Source organism: Thalassophryne amazonica, chromosome 8 (genome assembly GCF_902500255.1).
Source record: "Thalassophryne amazonica chromosome 8, fThaAma1.1, whole genome shotgun sequence".
Taxonomy (NCBI): Eukaryota; Metazoa; Chordata; class Actinopteri; order Batrachoidiformes; family Batrachoididae; genus Thalassophryne; species Thalassophryne amazonica.
This window is the reverse complement of record NC_047110.1, coordinates 107518185-107535045: the sequence shown is the minus strand read 5'-3', so window position 1 is coordinate 107535045 and position 16861 is coordinate 107518185. Positions and strand designations below refer to the sequence as shown.

The following is a 16861-nucleotide window of genomic DNA, read 5'->3' as shown; positions in this document are numbered from 1 at the left end:
GATTTTCATTGTCTGGAAATGGCGGGATGATTTGGGGTTTTTTTCCATCAGAATTTTTTCAGAAGCTGTTACAGACTGGCACCTGAAAACTATTCGAAAAATTTATCTGGCTTTCGGTGAAAATTTTACGGGCTTCACAGAGAATAAGGTCTGTTAGTACAGCTTTAAGGACCCCTTTAAGGACGCTCAGCGTGCCGCGCTCCGAGCTGCGACGACACGGCACAAGCCACCGGACCATTTCTGATGGGAAAAAAAACCCCAAATCATTCCGCCATTTCCAGACAATGAAAATCCGACGATGGGGCGGGACCACTCCTTCCACAAGGCGTGCTCACAGGCGAATGACGTCACCGACAGGCGGGGAAAAACTCACGCATGCGCACAAGGGTTCAAGCTGGTCTGACGTGAAAACATATGAATCAAATCCATATAGTTTAAAAAATAAAAAGGTACGATATTTATGGACAGACCTCGTAGTTGTGTAAAAGTGGTGCCCCGTGTTTTCCCAACCAGTTACTGATCTGCTTGAACCACAGCAACCTGCTGTGATGTCAATGACCACACCGGTTGTGTTTAATTATATGCAAAGTTGATGTGACTTAATTCGTTGCTGAAACCGAAGAAACACCCATTGATGTGGTTTGATTTGATGATTAAAAATTGTACATGTTGTGCGGTGATGTTGAACCGCCATTCCCAGTTTTAAAAAAGCAGAGGTCCACTTTGAAATTTGTAAATCATCTGTGGTCTGCCCACACAATTAATCAGAATTTTGATTAGTACATGAGGCTAAGATGAAGTATTTGCATATACTGTTTTCTCCATCATTTTTTCTGGGCTATAAGCCGCACCTAAAATGTACCACCTTTTTTTCTGTATTAGCAGCTGTTTTAATAAGGCTTTTGTGCATTGTCTAATTTTTATTACAACCCCAATTCCAATGAAGTTGGGACGTTGTGTAAAATGTAAATAAAAACAGAATACAATGATTTGCAAATGCTCTTCAACCTATATTCAATTGAATACACCACAAAGACAAGATATTTAATGTTCAAACTGAAACTTTATTGTTTTTGTGCAAATATTTGCTCATTTTGAAATGGATGCCTGCAACACACTTCAAAAAAGCTGGGACAGTGGTATGTTTACCACTGTGTTACATCACCTTTCCTTCTAACAACACTCAATAAGCGTTTGGGAACTGAGGACACTAATTGTTGAAACTTTGTAGGTGGAATTCTTTCCCATTCTTGCTTGATGTACGACTTCAGTTGTTCAACAGTCTGGGGTCTCCGTTGTCGTATTTTGGGCTTCATAATGCGCCACATATTTTCAATGGGCGACAGGTCTGGACTGTAGGCAGGCCAGTCTAGTACCCCCACTCTTTTACTACGAAGCCACGCTGTTGTAATGTGCAGAATGTGGCTTGGCATTGTGTTGCTGAAATAAGCAGGGACATCCCTGAAGAAGACGTTGCTTGGATGGCAGCATGTGTTGCTCCAAAACCTGGATGTACCTTTCAGCATTGATTGTGCTGTCACAGATGTGTAAGTTGCCCATGCCATGGGCACTAACACACCCCCATACCATCATAGATGCTGGCTTTTGAACTTTGTGCTGGTAACAATCTGGGTGGTCTTTTTCCTCTTTTGTCCGGAGGACACGACATCTATAATTTCCAAAAACATTTTGAAATGTGGGTTCATCAGACCATAGCACACTTTTCCACTTTGTGTCTGTCTATTTCAAATGAGCTCGGGCCCAGAGAAGGCAGCCGTGTTTCTGGATGTTGTTGATGTGTGGCTTTTGCTTTGCATGGTAGAGTTTTAATTTGCACTTGTAGATGTAGTGACGAACTGTGTTGACAGTTCAATTGTTGACTGACAATTGATTTCTGAAGTGTTCCTGAGCCCACGCGGTAAGATCCTTTACACAATGATGTCGGTTTTTAATGCAGTGCTGCCTGAGGAATCAAAGGTCACGGGCATTCAATGTTGGTTTTTGGCCTTGCCGCTTACGTGTAGAAAGTTCTCCAGATTTTCTGAATCTTTTGATTATATTATGGTTTGTAGATGATGGAATCCCTAAATTCCTTGCAACTGAACAGTGAGAAACATTGTTCTTAAAGTGTTGGACTATTTTTTTTTTTTACACAGTTGTTCACAAAGTGATGATCCTCACACCATCTTTGCTTGTGAATGGCTGAGTCTTTTGGGGATGCTCCTTTTATACCCAATCATGACACTCACCTGTTTCAAATTAACCTGTTCACCTGTGGAATGTTCCAAACAGGTGTTCTTTGAGCATTCATCAACTTTCCCAGTCTTTTGTTGCCCCATCCCAACTTTTTTGAAACGTGTTGCAGGCATCTATTTCAAAATGAGCAAATATTTGTACAAAAAAAAAATAAAGTTTATCAGTTTGAACACTGAATATCTTGTCCTTGTGGTTTATTCAATTGAATATAGGTTGAAAAAGATTTGCAAATCGTATTGTTTACATTTTACTCAATGTCCCAACTTCATTGGAATTGGGGTTGTATTAGTTTTTATTTTATTATTGGAGTTTATTTTGTGTGGTGCTTTGAATCCTGGGGAAGCCCTATATAAATAGTTATAATTATCAACTACAGCTTCTTGGTGAAATTCTGTCTGCATTAAAGATAAGTGTCCACGAGGTGGAGCTATTGCTCCATTTCAAAAACCTTGAGTATAGGCTACTCTGGAACACAACAACCTGTTGCTTATATTAGTACATAAGGAACACGTGGTGGTGGTGGTGATGATTTAATATACATCTCACCAGAGTACAAATCGCATGACCTCCCAAACTAGTAAAGAATAAAAACAGGACTTGCCTCCAGAAAATACAGTGTATATATTATGTTACAGTAGGTCAGGTAAATAAATAATGACACAGGGGAGGTGATGTCTTGTGATTAAGTGTAGGGCTTGAGACCAGAGGATCCTCGGTTCAAATCCCAGCCTGAGAGGTAAATCACTAAGTGCCCCTGGGCAAGGTCCTTAATCCCCTAGTTGTTCCCAGTGTGTAGTGAGCACCTTGTATGGCGGCACCCTCACATTGGGGTGAATGTGAGGCATTATTGTAAAGTGCTTTGAGCGTCTGATGCAGATGAAAAAGCGCCATAAATGCAGTCCATTTACCACTTATGAAATTTAAACCCCATAGCTCTGTTTATATTGTTTCTGATAATGTTTTAAAAATAAGCAAATATTGTTAGGTCATTTTAAACTTTACTACACTTTACTGTACACTTTTTAAAAATGTATTTTTGATGTCATCTCTTGTCCCACCTGCAGTACTTCCTGGCCATTGTCCATACTTTGGGAACCAGTGGCCTCGAAAATAAGCATTTAGACCAGACATCTGAAGCTGGTGGTGTACTGGGCTTGTATGAATCACAGTATTATTAAATCTTGTGCATGTGAATTCTTTTTGTTCCGGGTTATGAGGTTAACTCCCGGAGGTTGATACACTACTTGGCTGTGAGCCATAAATCGTGATCTTAAAAACACTGTTTAGTCTTGAAGCTACAGTGGTCTTCTGGAAAAAGTAATTATTTACCATATTCTCAGAAATTTTCAATGACCAGGAGACACAGCATTTTCAAAAGAAGTTGAAACCTGTGGGTTAAAGTGTCCACTACTCATCTACAAGGAGAATGCTATCTGAATTCAGTTTGAAATTTCATTGTTGGACTGAATAGAACAGAATGAAATAACTTGAGTGCGGTAAGACAGAGGATTTGAATTTCAGAAAGCCTTATCCATGCAACAAAATGTGATTCGTCCAGAGGAGAACAAAAAAGTATTGCAGATTGGGTAGTTTATTGCAAAAGCAGACAGTCCATTTGCAGTCACAGTAGCCAGGTAAAAGTTATGCTCATAGTGCAGAAGGTTAATGTGGTTAGGGTCAAGACATAGTTGCACATTTAGTAAAGTACCTTGATGTAAGCCTTGTATTTATAAAGTGAGCTTTACGCTGCATTTGCATAAATAACATTTAAAAAGGGTCAGGCTACAAAGAATATATAAACGCTAGTAAATTTTACACACTGTGAACTTGACCTTAAAGAATACATATTGTCACACGGATTGTAACAAGTCAAACTTTGCGTCTTATGGTGGCTAACGGGCGACGTGCTGCAACATGTCAGTGTTTTGATGTTGGTATTTTGCTCTGTAGGGGAACTTGTCTGACGGTGATTGAGCGAGATAGGAAGTCTGTAAACAAAGAGTGACAGAGATGAGTCATGGGCTGAGGGTGGTGGAGGTCTGGGGAAGTGATGTTGTTTTAACATCAAAGATGGTTCCAGTCTGGACTCTACAGGAACCTGGCCCTAGGCTGTGCGGACTCCTCACTTTATCATCGGCTCTCCCTGTTTGGCAGAAAGGAGCCTTCCCCATGACGCCAGAGTTAAAACACTGATAAGAACAGTTAACAAATTATAAGGCAACATGACCCCAGCCCTCCCACGTGACGTAGTCCTACACTAATGTACATGCACATGTCCAAACCATCTCAGTCTCACCTCTCTGACTTTGTGTCTAAGCTGTCCTATCTGAGCTGTCCCTCTGATGTTCATTTTTAATCTTGTCCATCCTCGTCGCTCCCAAAGAAAATTGCAACATCTTCTGCTCTGCCACCTATGTTTTCGTTAGTGTTACCATCTCTAAGCCATACAACATAGCTGGTCTGACAACTGTCATGTAGACTTTCCCCTTTACTCTTGTAAATATTCTTCAGTCACAGATCACTCCTGCCACCTTTCTCCACCCTGCCTGCATTCTTTTCTTCGCCTCTACCACACTCTCCATTACTTTGGATAGTTGACCTCAAGTGTTTAAACTCGTGTACTTTCACCACCTCGACTTCTTGTAACCGCACTATTCCAACAGGCGCCCTCATTCACACATGCTCAGTATTGTTCCTACTGACTTTCATTCCCCTTTTCTCCAGAGTGTATGTCCGTGTCTCAACCTGTTCTCTACTCTTGCTACAGATCATAGTGTTATCAGTAAACATCATAGTCCATGAAGACTCGTGTCTGGTTTCATCCATCACCATTGTAAACAAAGGGCTGAGAGCTGGTCCTTGGTGTAATCCCGCCTCCACCTTGAATTCATCTCAGTCCTACTGCACATCGAATCGCTGTCATGCTGTCAGCATACATATCCTGCAGTGTAAAGCCAATACCAATAATACTGTGATATATGTCGCCATTCAGAAAGTGGAAAAATACCATGATGGTAATTTTATATTCCTAAGTGAATTTTATGTAAAAATAAATAAATAAATAAAAATAGGAGTGTAACCGTACAACTAATTCAGTGTAGTGTGTTTTCTGTACAGCAGAAACAATAAACATAACATTAAAGATAGTTAGGCTAGTGTGTGAATGAAAAACCTTTTCAGGTTTCTACATAATGTTTGTTTTTAAATTCTTGAGAAATATGTGAATAAATGTATAAATACATGTGACTTGTAATCCAATGTAATTTGTGGGGTCCTTTTTATGATTTTTGTATTTATTTTGGCAAATGTAACTTGCACTCTGGTGTGACTCAGACTGGAAAACATGACGACAATATTTATTTTATTTATATAGCACTCTCAAGTAGACCAAAATTTAGTCTTCATTGATTGACAGCAGAAAATATGTTTTGAATCTGGACTTTCACAGAACTCTGTTGCCTAATTTCAGCTGGAAAACACAAAACTGGTGCATGATGCCTAAACTCTCTACCACCTGCCTTTTTTTTTTTCTTAACTTCAGAAAGGCACCCTGGACCTACTGCATATTAAACTTTTTGTTTCAGGACCACACGAACAGCAGACTGTTTCACCGGCTCGCCAAGCTGCAGAACCGAGCGTTGAAGAAAATATTCCTTCAGAAGCAGACAGAATGACTGAGAAAGGTGAGTTTGTTTTCTATGCTACTACATGTTAAGCCTTGGCCTGTATTTTTCTTGTGCAGTAGTGCAGCATTTGCCAGCGCGACAAGTCCAGACCTCGCACATAAATATGTCTTAGTTTTATTGGTGAATTGTCCCAGTTAATGCACGAAAATGAGACGTCATTGGCACTAAATCCCCCCCCCCCCCCCCCCCCCCCATGCCCCAAAAGGTTAACTAAATTCTCTGACAAGAAGGAGCCTGCCTAATAAAGCTATTAAAAAGCACTTCTGTTACCAAATACTAGCCGTGGCAGCTTTTTAATGAGCCTGCATCTTAAAGAATTATGACTATAAACAATGTGTTTAGTGAAGCTTTCTTATACTTCACGCCAACTACTTTCTTAGCTGACTAAGGGGATTTGACTGGATGTGGTTTTGGCCCGAGAATGCGCCTCACTGTCATTTACATTGAGCCCCTCCAGACAAAACTTCTGAGTCTGATGGACCTTTATGGCGGAACATTCCCTTTGCCGTACCTCGAGGCAGCTAAACGCTTGGTGTGTTTGCAGTAAAGTTCATACAGACTCTGAACCATCCATGGTCCATGTGAACTTCTGAGATTAAGTGTCCGAACTTAATGATCTATGGTACACGTTCAAAAGTGCATAGTGCAACTGGCATTTTGAGCTCCATTTTGCTGTTTACACGGTGTCTAGTCTGATGCTTAAGTTATCTGGCATGTTTTTGTTTCGATGTGGACTTGGAAACGAGAGGTTTTCTGTGCAAAAACACATGAGCAGATTATTTACAGGAGCAACAGTCATCTAGCAGGGCTCCCTGAGGTGAAGCATTTCAGTGCCTTGTTCCACAAATGCACCTCCGGCCACCAGATCTCTTCAGTAACCCACCAGGCACAGCTCTCCTATGAACCCTGTGGCCACCCTCTAAAAAGAAGAAAACCAGTGTAAAAATGTGGTGCAATTCAGATTTATTAAAGCTTTCTATTTTCCCATCAGTTTTTATTTTTATTCTGTTAATTTTCAGTTCAGTGTCGTAGTATGATGCAAATAATTTTGTTCAAGCACACGTTCACACTTTATGAACCTGCCTATATGCCCTAATATTGCACCATGTAAATACTAGAACCATCCTAAGCTTGACTTTAAACCAGGATTTTTCAGGTCTGCGCTGCATTGACTGCATTCCAGAAAGTACAGTATACGTTCTACTTACACAGTGTGCCACCTGGGTGTGAAAATGCCACCTGTGTTGGTTGTAGACCATAATTGACATTTGTTATATTGTTGTGTGTTGCTTTAGGTGCAGTGGAAGATGGTGCCTTAAGTGTTTTGGTTGGATATTTGCTCTCTTATCCAGACTGCAGATTGAGCATCAGGCAGACTGAGCTTTCACAAAAAGAGCTCAGTCTGCCCTCTGCGTGGTTTCCTTCAGTTTTGTCAATGTTAAAACACAAATATATCCATTGGCAGTCAGTCTTGAGCAGTCGACCAATGATTTGCAGCTTTAGGACTTCTAAAGAAATGTTATTGTTTGGAAAAATGTGCTTTGATATGATAGGGTTGTTCCAAGAAAAAATCCTCAGGTCATTATATTGTCTTGTTCTGTTACATTAATTAATGCAGTCATTTTTCTGTCGTATTCTGTAAAAAAGTTGATTTGGTGAGTTGCAAAGATGGACATATGTCTTATTCATTATTGTATGGCCTTGCCTTACAATATAAAGCGCCTTGGGGCAACTGTTTGTTGTGATTTGGCGCTATATAAAAAAAAAATTGATTGATTGATTCCTAAATCAATTTTTAAATTGGGGTTGGGCACTGTCTAATTACCATTACAGGTAACATCTTCGTTCAGAGCAGCAGAGTCCGCCTCCCCCATTCAGCCAAAATCCAGAAAAGTCTTTTTTATTTATGTTTCCAGACTTTGAGCTTCTGGCACATCTCCAGGCAGGTGAACTCTTCTTGATATCTCAGCTTAATTGTTGTAGGGGTTTTTTGTTTTTTCTTTCTCTCTCTTTCTGTGCATTGTTAACATTGTATGGCAAGTTGTGTGCCAATTTGGCCAAAGAGCAGAAGGACACACTACTGGAGTGGGTAGAACTGCCGGCCTTGTTTCAGTCCATGCACTGCACATCCCAGCTGTTTCATGTTTAATTTATGCACTTTCTGGCTGATCGTCCTTGAAGTGAATATCCCCTGCGACCAATTAAATGTGTTTACGTTATAGCAGGGGTGATGGAATTTGTGTTTGGGTGGGAGGGCAGGCTGTGGCGGCGTTGCGTTGTGATGTCTGTGAGCCATCAATGCCCAATCCCACTTTAAATGATAATTTTGTTATTATTGAGAAAAGCAAATAAACACATCTGTTCATGACATGAAATGCAGTAAAAAAACAAAAACAAAAAAAAAAACACACAAGGATGCCATGACTCACACACACTGGAACACAAACAGCCTGTGTTGTACATGTGAGCTTGGACATGCACACAAACACACAGTGTACTGTATAAGTACGCCTTTGTGTTCTCAGCTTGCCTAAGCAGGCAGATTCTACCCCCTGAGTAAATATGCTGAGCCACTGATAACATTCATTTGTCTGTGACAAGGACACATTCTCTCTCTCACACACACACACACAGAGCTCAGTGAGGATATGCCTGTCACAGAATGATAACTTATTTTATGCAGCGTTCACCTGCAGCATCATTTCACGGTTGTACACGGTATTTTGTAAGCGCTCTCAGCTCTTGGATGTCTTTGAAATCGGTGTGTGATTTGCATTTTTACCATCTTAAAATATGTCTTCAGCATTAAAGCTGGTTTGAAGAACACAAACAACGCATTGCTTCATTGTTTTATTATTATTTATCATCCGCACAGATTCTACCGGGGCTAAAAGTGTGCTGACTAAGGTTCTGGGTCTAGCCCGGCAGTACCTGTTGGATCCAGTGGGACGACCAAGGGTTCAGGCGGTTTCACAAACACAGGTTGGGCCAAAACCAAACAGTCCTACACCCAGAAGAGTCTTCAGTCATCGGACATCAGCGTCAATAACACAGTCTCAGGTAATGATTTTTCGTTAAAGCCTCGGTCCCACCGAATAATGAACCACGCATGGGTGTGTCAGCGATTATTCAATGAATGATCCACATTTGCGTCTGTGTGCCTCTCTGTACCTCACGTGTGCCAGTTATCAACCTCTCGTGAGCCACGACCTGTCATTTGAGGCCCATCCAGTCTTGAATGGCTCATGTCGCCGCATATGATCCATTTAGTGCCACATAAAGCAACGTTGATGCATGTTTAGGCATGGGTTTGGTCCAAACCTCCAGCCCTCCCACACTTGGTCCCTTTTAAAGTGTGGGTTTTCAATTAACAGCATCCATTCGAGATGTTGTCACACAGTCTGGCTGGTGTGCGCCAGGCTGCTGTTCACCTGTGTTCCAGAACCATTAAATGTACCAGACCAGCTAGAACCAAACCATGGGTTCCTGGACAGTCACCTTTGTGCTTCTTTACAGTCATTTTAACACCGTGATCCAACTTTTAACTTGGTGTTCTTCCGTTAATGTCCTCAAAATTTTGTGAGCTCGCGTTCTCCGTAAAATGCTCATCTTGAACACGTGTCATTACGTCAGCACGCTCAGAGTGCACTTCATTTGATCCATTGTAACAAGATGTTAATTCTATCATGAACATATATTTACAGCTGCTTATGAGGGAGTGAACATGCAACTGTTTTATCAAGCTATTACAATATAAACATTACAAATACTGACCTTTTAGGGTGTTCCAAATATGTTCTCCACCTCAGCTCACAAGACAGAGAGGGAAAAAGTCCTCTGTGATCCCAGAAGCGATTAGAGGTGTTTTCAACATCCAAATGATTAATCCGCTACAAAATAATTATTTTATATACAGTGTCCGGTGCACAAAGCAGGTGGGATTGTAGTGCGCAAGAGGCCTGACCCTCTCCAAAATAGCCTGTCCTGTCCTCGTAGCTGCCAAGCGCTCATATAATGGGCTTTTAACAGCCTCATCCTCACCACAAACATGCCTCTAAAATCCTCATTTGTTCTTGTAGTACCTTGTAAACAAACTGCCCCACGCTGTTGTTGCTAAATTTTGAACTTCTTGAAATTAGCACCACGCTCAGAGATGAGCCTCGTTAGCCAATTATTCTGTCTCTAAGAGCCTCTCAGAGCCACTGTTTTGCCACGATTGTTGAATACCTGGACTCATCTCCAAAAAATAAGAACATGCTACGTGGCTCATTATTCGGTGGGACCAGGACTTTACTGCAAATCTTTGGTGTTTTGGTAGTGGCAACACTGTTCTCTGGCAGTCTTGAGACAGAAAAGTGGTCCATTGGCACCTCTTGAAAGTAACCATCTATCTGCTGCAGCCATGAGAAGTGTGGGTGTGTGCTTAGTCTTATACAGCTGTTGGGGGTCTTCAGCACTGAGACACCTGTTAGTCGAGTAGTCAACCCTATATGTCCTGTACTAGACCCGGAAATGGTCAGTGCACAGACTTTTTTTGCTGAAATGTGTTCCATAGGCCTCAGAGGGCAAAACGAGCTTGGTTCCTACTTGTTTAACATTAAGCACTTTTTGGAATTCAAGATGGCGGCCATCACCATCATGAAGACCACACATGCCATGGTAATGGAGTTCACCCAACATCCTGCTGGCATCATTGAGACTGGAAGTCGAGGTGTGATGCAGCTTATAGTCCCTCAAATCAAGAAATGTGAGTCTCCTTCCTCCAGAGTAGCCCTCCAGGCTATCGAGCTGGAACACTATACAGGTCCTTCGAAGGTGCATCCACCTCTACTTCTGCAGAAAATTCTGTCTGCAGAAGAGTTATAGATTCAGTCCACAGCAATTGGATTCAGTCAAGAACGAGATGCGGCATGGCCATCACAAATTTGTGGAAGTGATAAACCAATTGAGTGGACAGGAGTCAATGCTCAACAAGACCGACTTGAAGAGAGCTCTATCCAAAAGCCAAAGACAGTGGTTGTGTTTGGCTCAATTGATTGACTCACCACCTGCTCACCCTGACACTGTTCTAACTACACTTGCTCATCTGGAAAAGTGTCTCACTACTTTCGGGATGCACTACATTCATCCGACAGTTGACCTCCAACTCTATCAGTCGATCCAGTGGAGTGATTGTGAGTGCTGGACCAACCTCGTGCTTCACCCAGGGATGATGCACACTCTGAGTTTTTTGAGTTGTATTGGGACACTGATGAAGGCATCAGGTGTGGAAGTTCTCATCAGTGTAGCACTTGGTGGTATCACCAGCATCATTAATGGGAAGGTGTCTCATCACTGCTGTGCTGCTGAAGAGCTTCTATGTGGTTGGTCCAAAGACATACCAGGAACTGTCTGACTACCTGGAAACTGCTGGAGAACACCCAACTGGGAGACTTTAGGTCAACTGTCTCATTAAACCTACACTCCTGGCTCTTATGTTCCTGCGTGCAGAGCGAAATGGTGACTTCCTCCTCCAGCAGTACTGCCTCAAGAAAACGTTGCCATATTTCTCCACAGCGGGACACTCCAGCTGTTTCCGCTTCCTCAGCTGGTATGTACGACAGATGGGGCACCTTCCCCAAGATGGCAGGTGCACGTTTGTCGACACTCAGATGGTGGAACTGTTGTGCCGGCAGATCAGTTTGGCGAACAGACATAGATCAAGAGAGGGAAGAGTGCAGGAAGTATGAAGGGAATGTCTATAAGCCCCGAACAAGTAGCTGTGTGGGTGTGTGTGTGCGCCCATCTGGACATCGCCATGGATGACATGTATAGTGAAGCTGCAGATGGAGAGGACAGAGGAAAAGACAAAGAAGCACAAGGAGGAAGGAGAGACCAGAAGAAAACTGGATGAGGCTGACAGAAGAAAAATTGCTGCAGAACTGGATAAATACAGTGTCATCCCCTCACTGAGCATCATCCTGGAGTCTACAACATCTGCAATGGCCATGTGGCACCTGACACAGTGAATGTGCACTATACATTGGCTATTGGGAATGAACAGAGTGAGGACTTCTCTGCTTCACTAGACATCTTCACCTGATGCTACATGTGCTTCGAGCTCATCTCCAGATTCTGCTGTGGAAGGCAGCAGATTCAACGTGACCCAACCCAAGAAGCTGAAAATAGTGCTAACTTTGGCTGGAACATCAGAGATTCCACAGTCACAAATCTTTACTGTCCTTTATCTCTTACTGAGTTTCTGAAGCCATTATCCACAAAACGGCATACCAGCTCCTCGGGTTACTCGGTGTCCTGGGTGTCAAAGGCCCGGCGGGTTAAAATGCTGCGTTCAGCTCCGTTCTCTCACCCAGGTTTCACAAGCTCTGCATCATTAGCTGCTTTCTCATATTCCTCTCAGCCCTGCAGGGGAAACATTCTGTCACTGTCAGTTCTCTCTCGCTCTCTGTCATTCCTGCTCCTGAAAATCCCCCGTTTCCTCTTTCAGATCAGATTGAGGAGGCGAAGCCAGCAGAGGGGCAGAGCCAACCCACCCCTTGTACCAGCCACCGCCAGTGACGCAAATGCAGCCGCTGTAACTGCGGCGGACTCTACTTCTCGTGCTAAGATTGACAGGTGAGGATGAAGGTTCAGCATCACGCTGCAAACAGAGCGTGAATTGAATAACTCATACCTGATCCCTCTTTTGCTTTACCGGGCCATGAAGGCCTTTCCCAGCATGCACTGGGTGTGTACACCTTGGACAGTTGACCTAGTACCCTGTGATTAGCACCAAGACTACTTGACTGATGCACAATTTCTCTAAAATAAGAGCGTGAGACAGGAAGGTTTCTTATTAACAGTTCAGAAAAATGGGAAATATTAACCTTGCAGAACTAAGGAACAAATAGCATCAAATTTCAAGAGTAGAATATGCCAACTTACATTTTAAAGACAATTTTTGCAGCAAAAATACAGTTAAGATGTCAGTCATTTACATCGTCACTGTTTCTCATTTAAATTCATTTTGCATGTTAAAAGATGGCGACAAAAACAGGAGGTTCACTGGTTTCTTTTCCAGTGTTTGGATCTGCATGTTCATTTGATTTGTCACAAATCCACAATGCATGGAGAATGGGTACTGTCACTGTGCTCCTGATCATGCACAGTGAAACTTGTCACGTGGTCTAGATGCATGCTTATGATAGCACGCACCTACCCTAAGCCAAGTCTGCAGTCGTCTTGATTAAATTTTTCAGACTCATTCACTCCAGTGATCCTGTACCCACCCTGATCATTGGAGGGAATTAGCAGGGCTCTCCCCAGAAATTGAGGTCAGGGTTGGTGAGTACATTTTAACATGTACTTATAAAGAATACTAAATATTCAACTGAATATATAAAGTGGGAAAAGGAATTAACTACTGAAATAACGAGAAATGATTAGCAAAACATGTTAAAACCACCACACAACCACTGGTTCTCAAAAATTGAGGGAATGTTCATGGAATAACCTGATCCACTTCTTCATCACACATAAATAGAGAAATTACCCAAATTTTGGGATAAAATTTACCGCATGAATGCACCCATACTGTATGAATATGTACAAGGAAAAGATAAATATTTAAGTATTGACAATGGCTTGTAAAAAAAAAAAAAAGGAAGTGGTATCAACCCGACCCCTCAACTATGGAACAATGGATTCAAATTGAGGAGCTTTATCTGATGGAGATATTGACATAGAAGAACAAGAACAGCGACACTGAAAAGAGATAAGTTGACAATGACACTGAAAATAATACTTTTATGAATTCATGTGACTTGAAATATTTTCCCGTTTATTTTATTTTTATTTCTGTGCTTTTTTTTTTTTACTGTTTTTCTGATCCTTTACGAGTGTCATTATTGTTTAAAAATAAAGTTAGCAAAGAAATATCTGCATACAGTAGAATGGGAGGCAGAGCCTTCAGCTTTCAGGCTCCTCTCCTGTGGAACCAGCTCCCAATTTGGATCAGGGAGACAGACACCCTCTCTACTTTTAAGATTAGGCTTAAAACTTTCCTTTTTGCTAAAGCTTATAATTAGGGCTGGATCAGGTGACCCTGAACCATCCCTTAGTTATGCTGCTATAGACTTAGACTGCTGGGGGGTTCCCATGATGCACTGAGTTTCTTTCTCTTTTTGCTCTGTATGCACCACTCTGCATTTAATCATTAGTGATTGATCTCTGCTCTCTTCCACAGCATGTCTTTTTCCTGATTCTCTCCCTCAGCCCCAACCAGTCCCAGCAGAAGACTGCCCCTCCCCGAGCCTGGTTCTGCTGGAGGTTTCTTTCTGTTAAAAGGGAGTTTTTCCTTCCCACTTTCGCCAAATGCTTGCTCACAGGGGGTCGTTTTGACAGTTGGGGTTTTCCGTAATTATTGTATGGCTTTGCCTTACAATATAAAGCACCTTGGAGCAACTGTTTGTTGTGATTAGGCGCTATATAAATAAAATTGATTTGATTTGATACACACCAGTCCACTGAAAACTGTGTAGTATATATGTCAGACCTGCAGTGGTGCGCACAGCTAAGCAAAAAGTTAGCTTCTGTAACTGCTAATCGGCTAACTGAAAAGTTATCTTCTATAACGGTAAACCGATAAACCACCCAAAAATTTATCGGAAGCTACAGCTAACCAATCACAAGCTCCAGCTAACCGATAACTTTCAGTATTGTCTCCGTTACACTTTCAGCTACTGACAAGCCAATTTTGAGTTTAATAGAATCAAAGGCGATCACAAGCCCAAACACAACCAGTGAGTCAGTGCTTCTGTCTTTGTGCGCCACTGCTGTAGGGAAGCGTCATTTACCTTGATAACATACAGAGGTCCAGCTGCAAAGCACACATCTTGACAAGGAAAGCAGGTTTGACTTATGGTTTTGATTTATAAATCAAATTAATCCAGATAGAATAACTACATTGTCAACTGTCATTTGTACAAAGTGAAAATAACACATCTGTTAATTTGAAATAATCCACTAATTCTGTCTGACATTTTGAACATTAACACACAGATGCCCAAAGGGATTATGGGTAAACTGACCCTCCGCTCACACTGATTGGTTGACTCATTCATTCTGTTTAAAACCAACACAAGTTAATGGACCGTGTATTGGTGTTTACAAATAGATGTGTTCCATTTGCCAAAGAAAGGCATTTGCAAAACCGAAAAGTCTAAGTTGTGATTCGACAACCGTGTGATATAACGGGGTGCCAGTAGATGGTGGTGTTCTATGCATTTTGACCCATCTACTGGATGGCAGTGGGAAACAGCTCAGTTTTAAAGATATGTGTTACATTTTCACTTTGTACAAATGACAGTTGACATTAATGTAGTTATTCTATCCGGACTAATTGAATTTATAAATCAATCATAAGTTAAACCTGTTTTCCTTTTCAAGATGTCTGCCTCACGACTGGACCTCTGTATGCTGTCAAAGTAAATGAATGAATTTTTTTTTTTTTTTTTTTTGCAGCTTGGCTGCCAGAGTTGAGCTCAGCTCCCCTCAGCTGCCTTGCTGTTGCAAAATACAGCCAACAGGGTTTATAAATGTTTTTCGCCATTACTATGTAAAAAAAAAAAAAAAAAAAAGCGATAATGGTCTAAAAGTTATCGGAACTAAATTTATTGGAAGCTAATTGGTCCGCTGATGGTTTTTGAAGTTAGCTGAAAAGCTAATCCGCTAACAAGAAAGTTAGCTTCACTGTATGTCGCACTGTAGCGCTCCCACGGAAAACAGAGAAGACATGGAACAAGCACATAACCGGTGTAAGGAGCTAATCAGTGTAGCAGGTTTTTATTTTTCTTTGCCTGACTGCTGTCATACAAAATGGCTCTAAGGATCATGTGTGCTAAGATGAGTTTAAGATCATTTTTAACATTTGTCCAGCATTTTTAATCCAGTGCATCTACTCATTAATGCCAGAAGCTAAATGTTGGCTTTGAGTGCCAGGAGGAATTTGTGTTTGTGTTTTCCTCTGGGACACTTTGGTACACAGACATGAGTATTCAGGGATTGATCCTGTAATCTTCTGGGTAAGATATTGATCTGGTCTTCCCTGTTTTATTGTCCCTGCATTTGTTGTGCTCTGTTACAAAGTGCCTGCTCAGCATAAAATACAGAAGAACTGACAATAAATCAAACCTTCTGGAGCTGATGCCGGCTTGTAATTAATTAGTTACTTTTCCAAGGCCTGGTGGTTTTGATGGAACCGTTAACCTGCTTGCATCCAAGGAATTTTATTATTGTGAGATTTCTGATTTGTCCTCGGGCCTTTTTGTTACTGCTATGTGTTGGAGCTTGAGACATTTTTGCAGCTTGATGTGCGCACACACACAGAGCTCTAACCTCATTCTGCTTCATTTTATGGCGGTATTCCGTAATCATTTCTGTCAGGCAAAGTGCCTGCAGCGTATTAGAGATTTTCCCATCCGGGCAAATCAACTTGTGTGTAGTTATGTATACACACAAATAGAATGTTTTAATTTTCTGTGTGTTTATTAAAAAAATGAAACATTAGTCTTTTAGTATTGCATTTAGTAAATGTAAGGGGTTTTTTGTTTTGTTTTTTTAAGGATCATCATAATTTTTCAGAACATTGACAGCTACTTGTTTTGATCAAAATTTCTAAAATATGACACTCAGTAATGAGTCAAAAGACAATTTTATCTTAATTTTAGTCTGTTAAAATATATGTTGCATTGGTTTGTCAGTGGTTTACAGCTATAGTTTTGCAAATAAACTCTTGTTAAAACCCCTTTAAAAAGAAGAAAGTTCGACAGACCCCGAGTTCCGTCTGTGCCGATACTCATCTCCAGGTACTGTAGCATGAAGCCAAAGGGATTCTGTAAATCCCCATAGTTGGGATGTGAGTCCATCCAGGTTACGTCTTC

At 41.4% G+C, this 16861-nt stretch overlaps 1 protein-coding gene across 1 annotated transcript in view; it reads left to right on the top strand.

Annotated features, from left to right (window-relative positions):
- The window catches only part of si:ch211-266k8.4 (TBC1 domain family member 10A), an 86779-nt gene that overhangs the window by 45389 nt on the left and 24529 nt on the right, over window positions 1–16861 (top strand). Inside the window, exons 12-14 of the mRNA XM_034177210.1 lie at window positions 5880–5939; window positions 8818–9002; window positions 12430–12557. Coding sequence (XP_034033101.1) covers window positions 5880–5939; window positions 8818–9002; window positions 12430–12557 — 373 coding nt within the window. The remainder of the gene's footprint in view (window positions 1–5879; window positions 5940–8817; window positions 9003–12429; window positions 12558–16861) is intronic.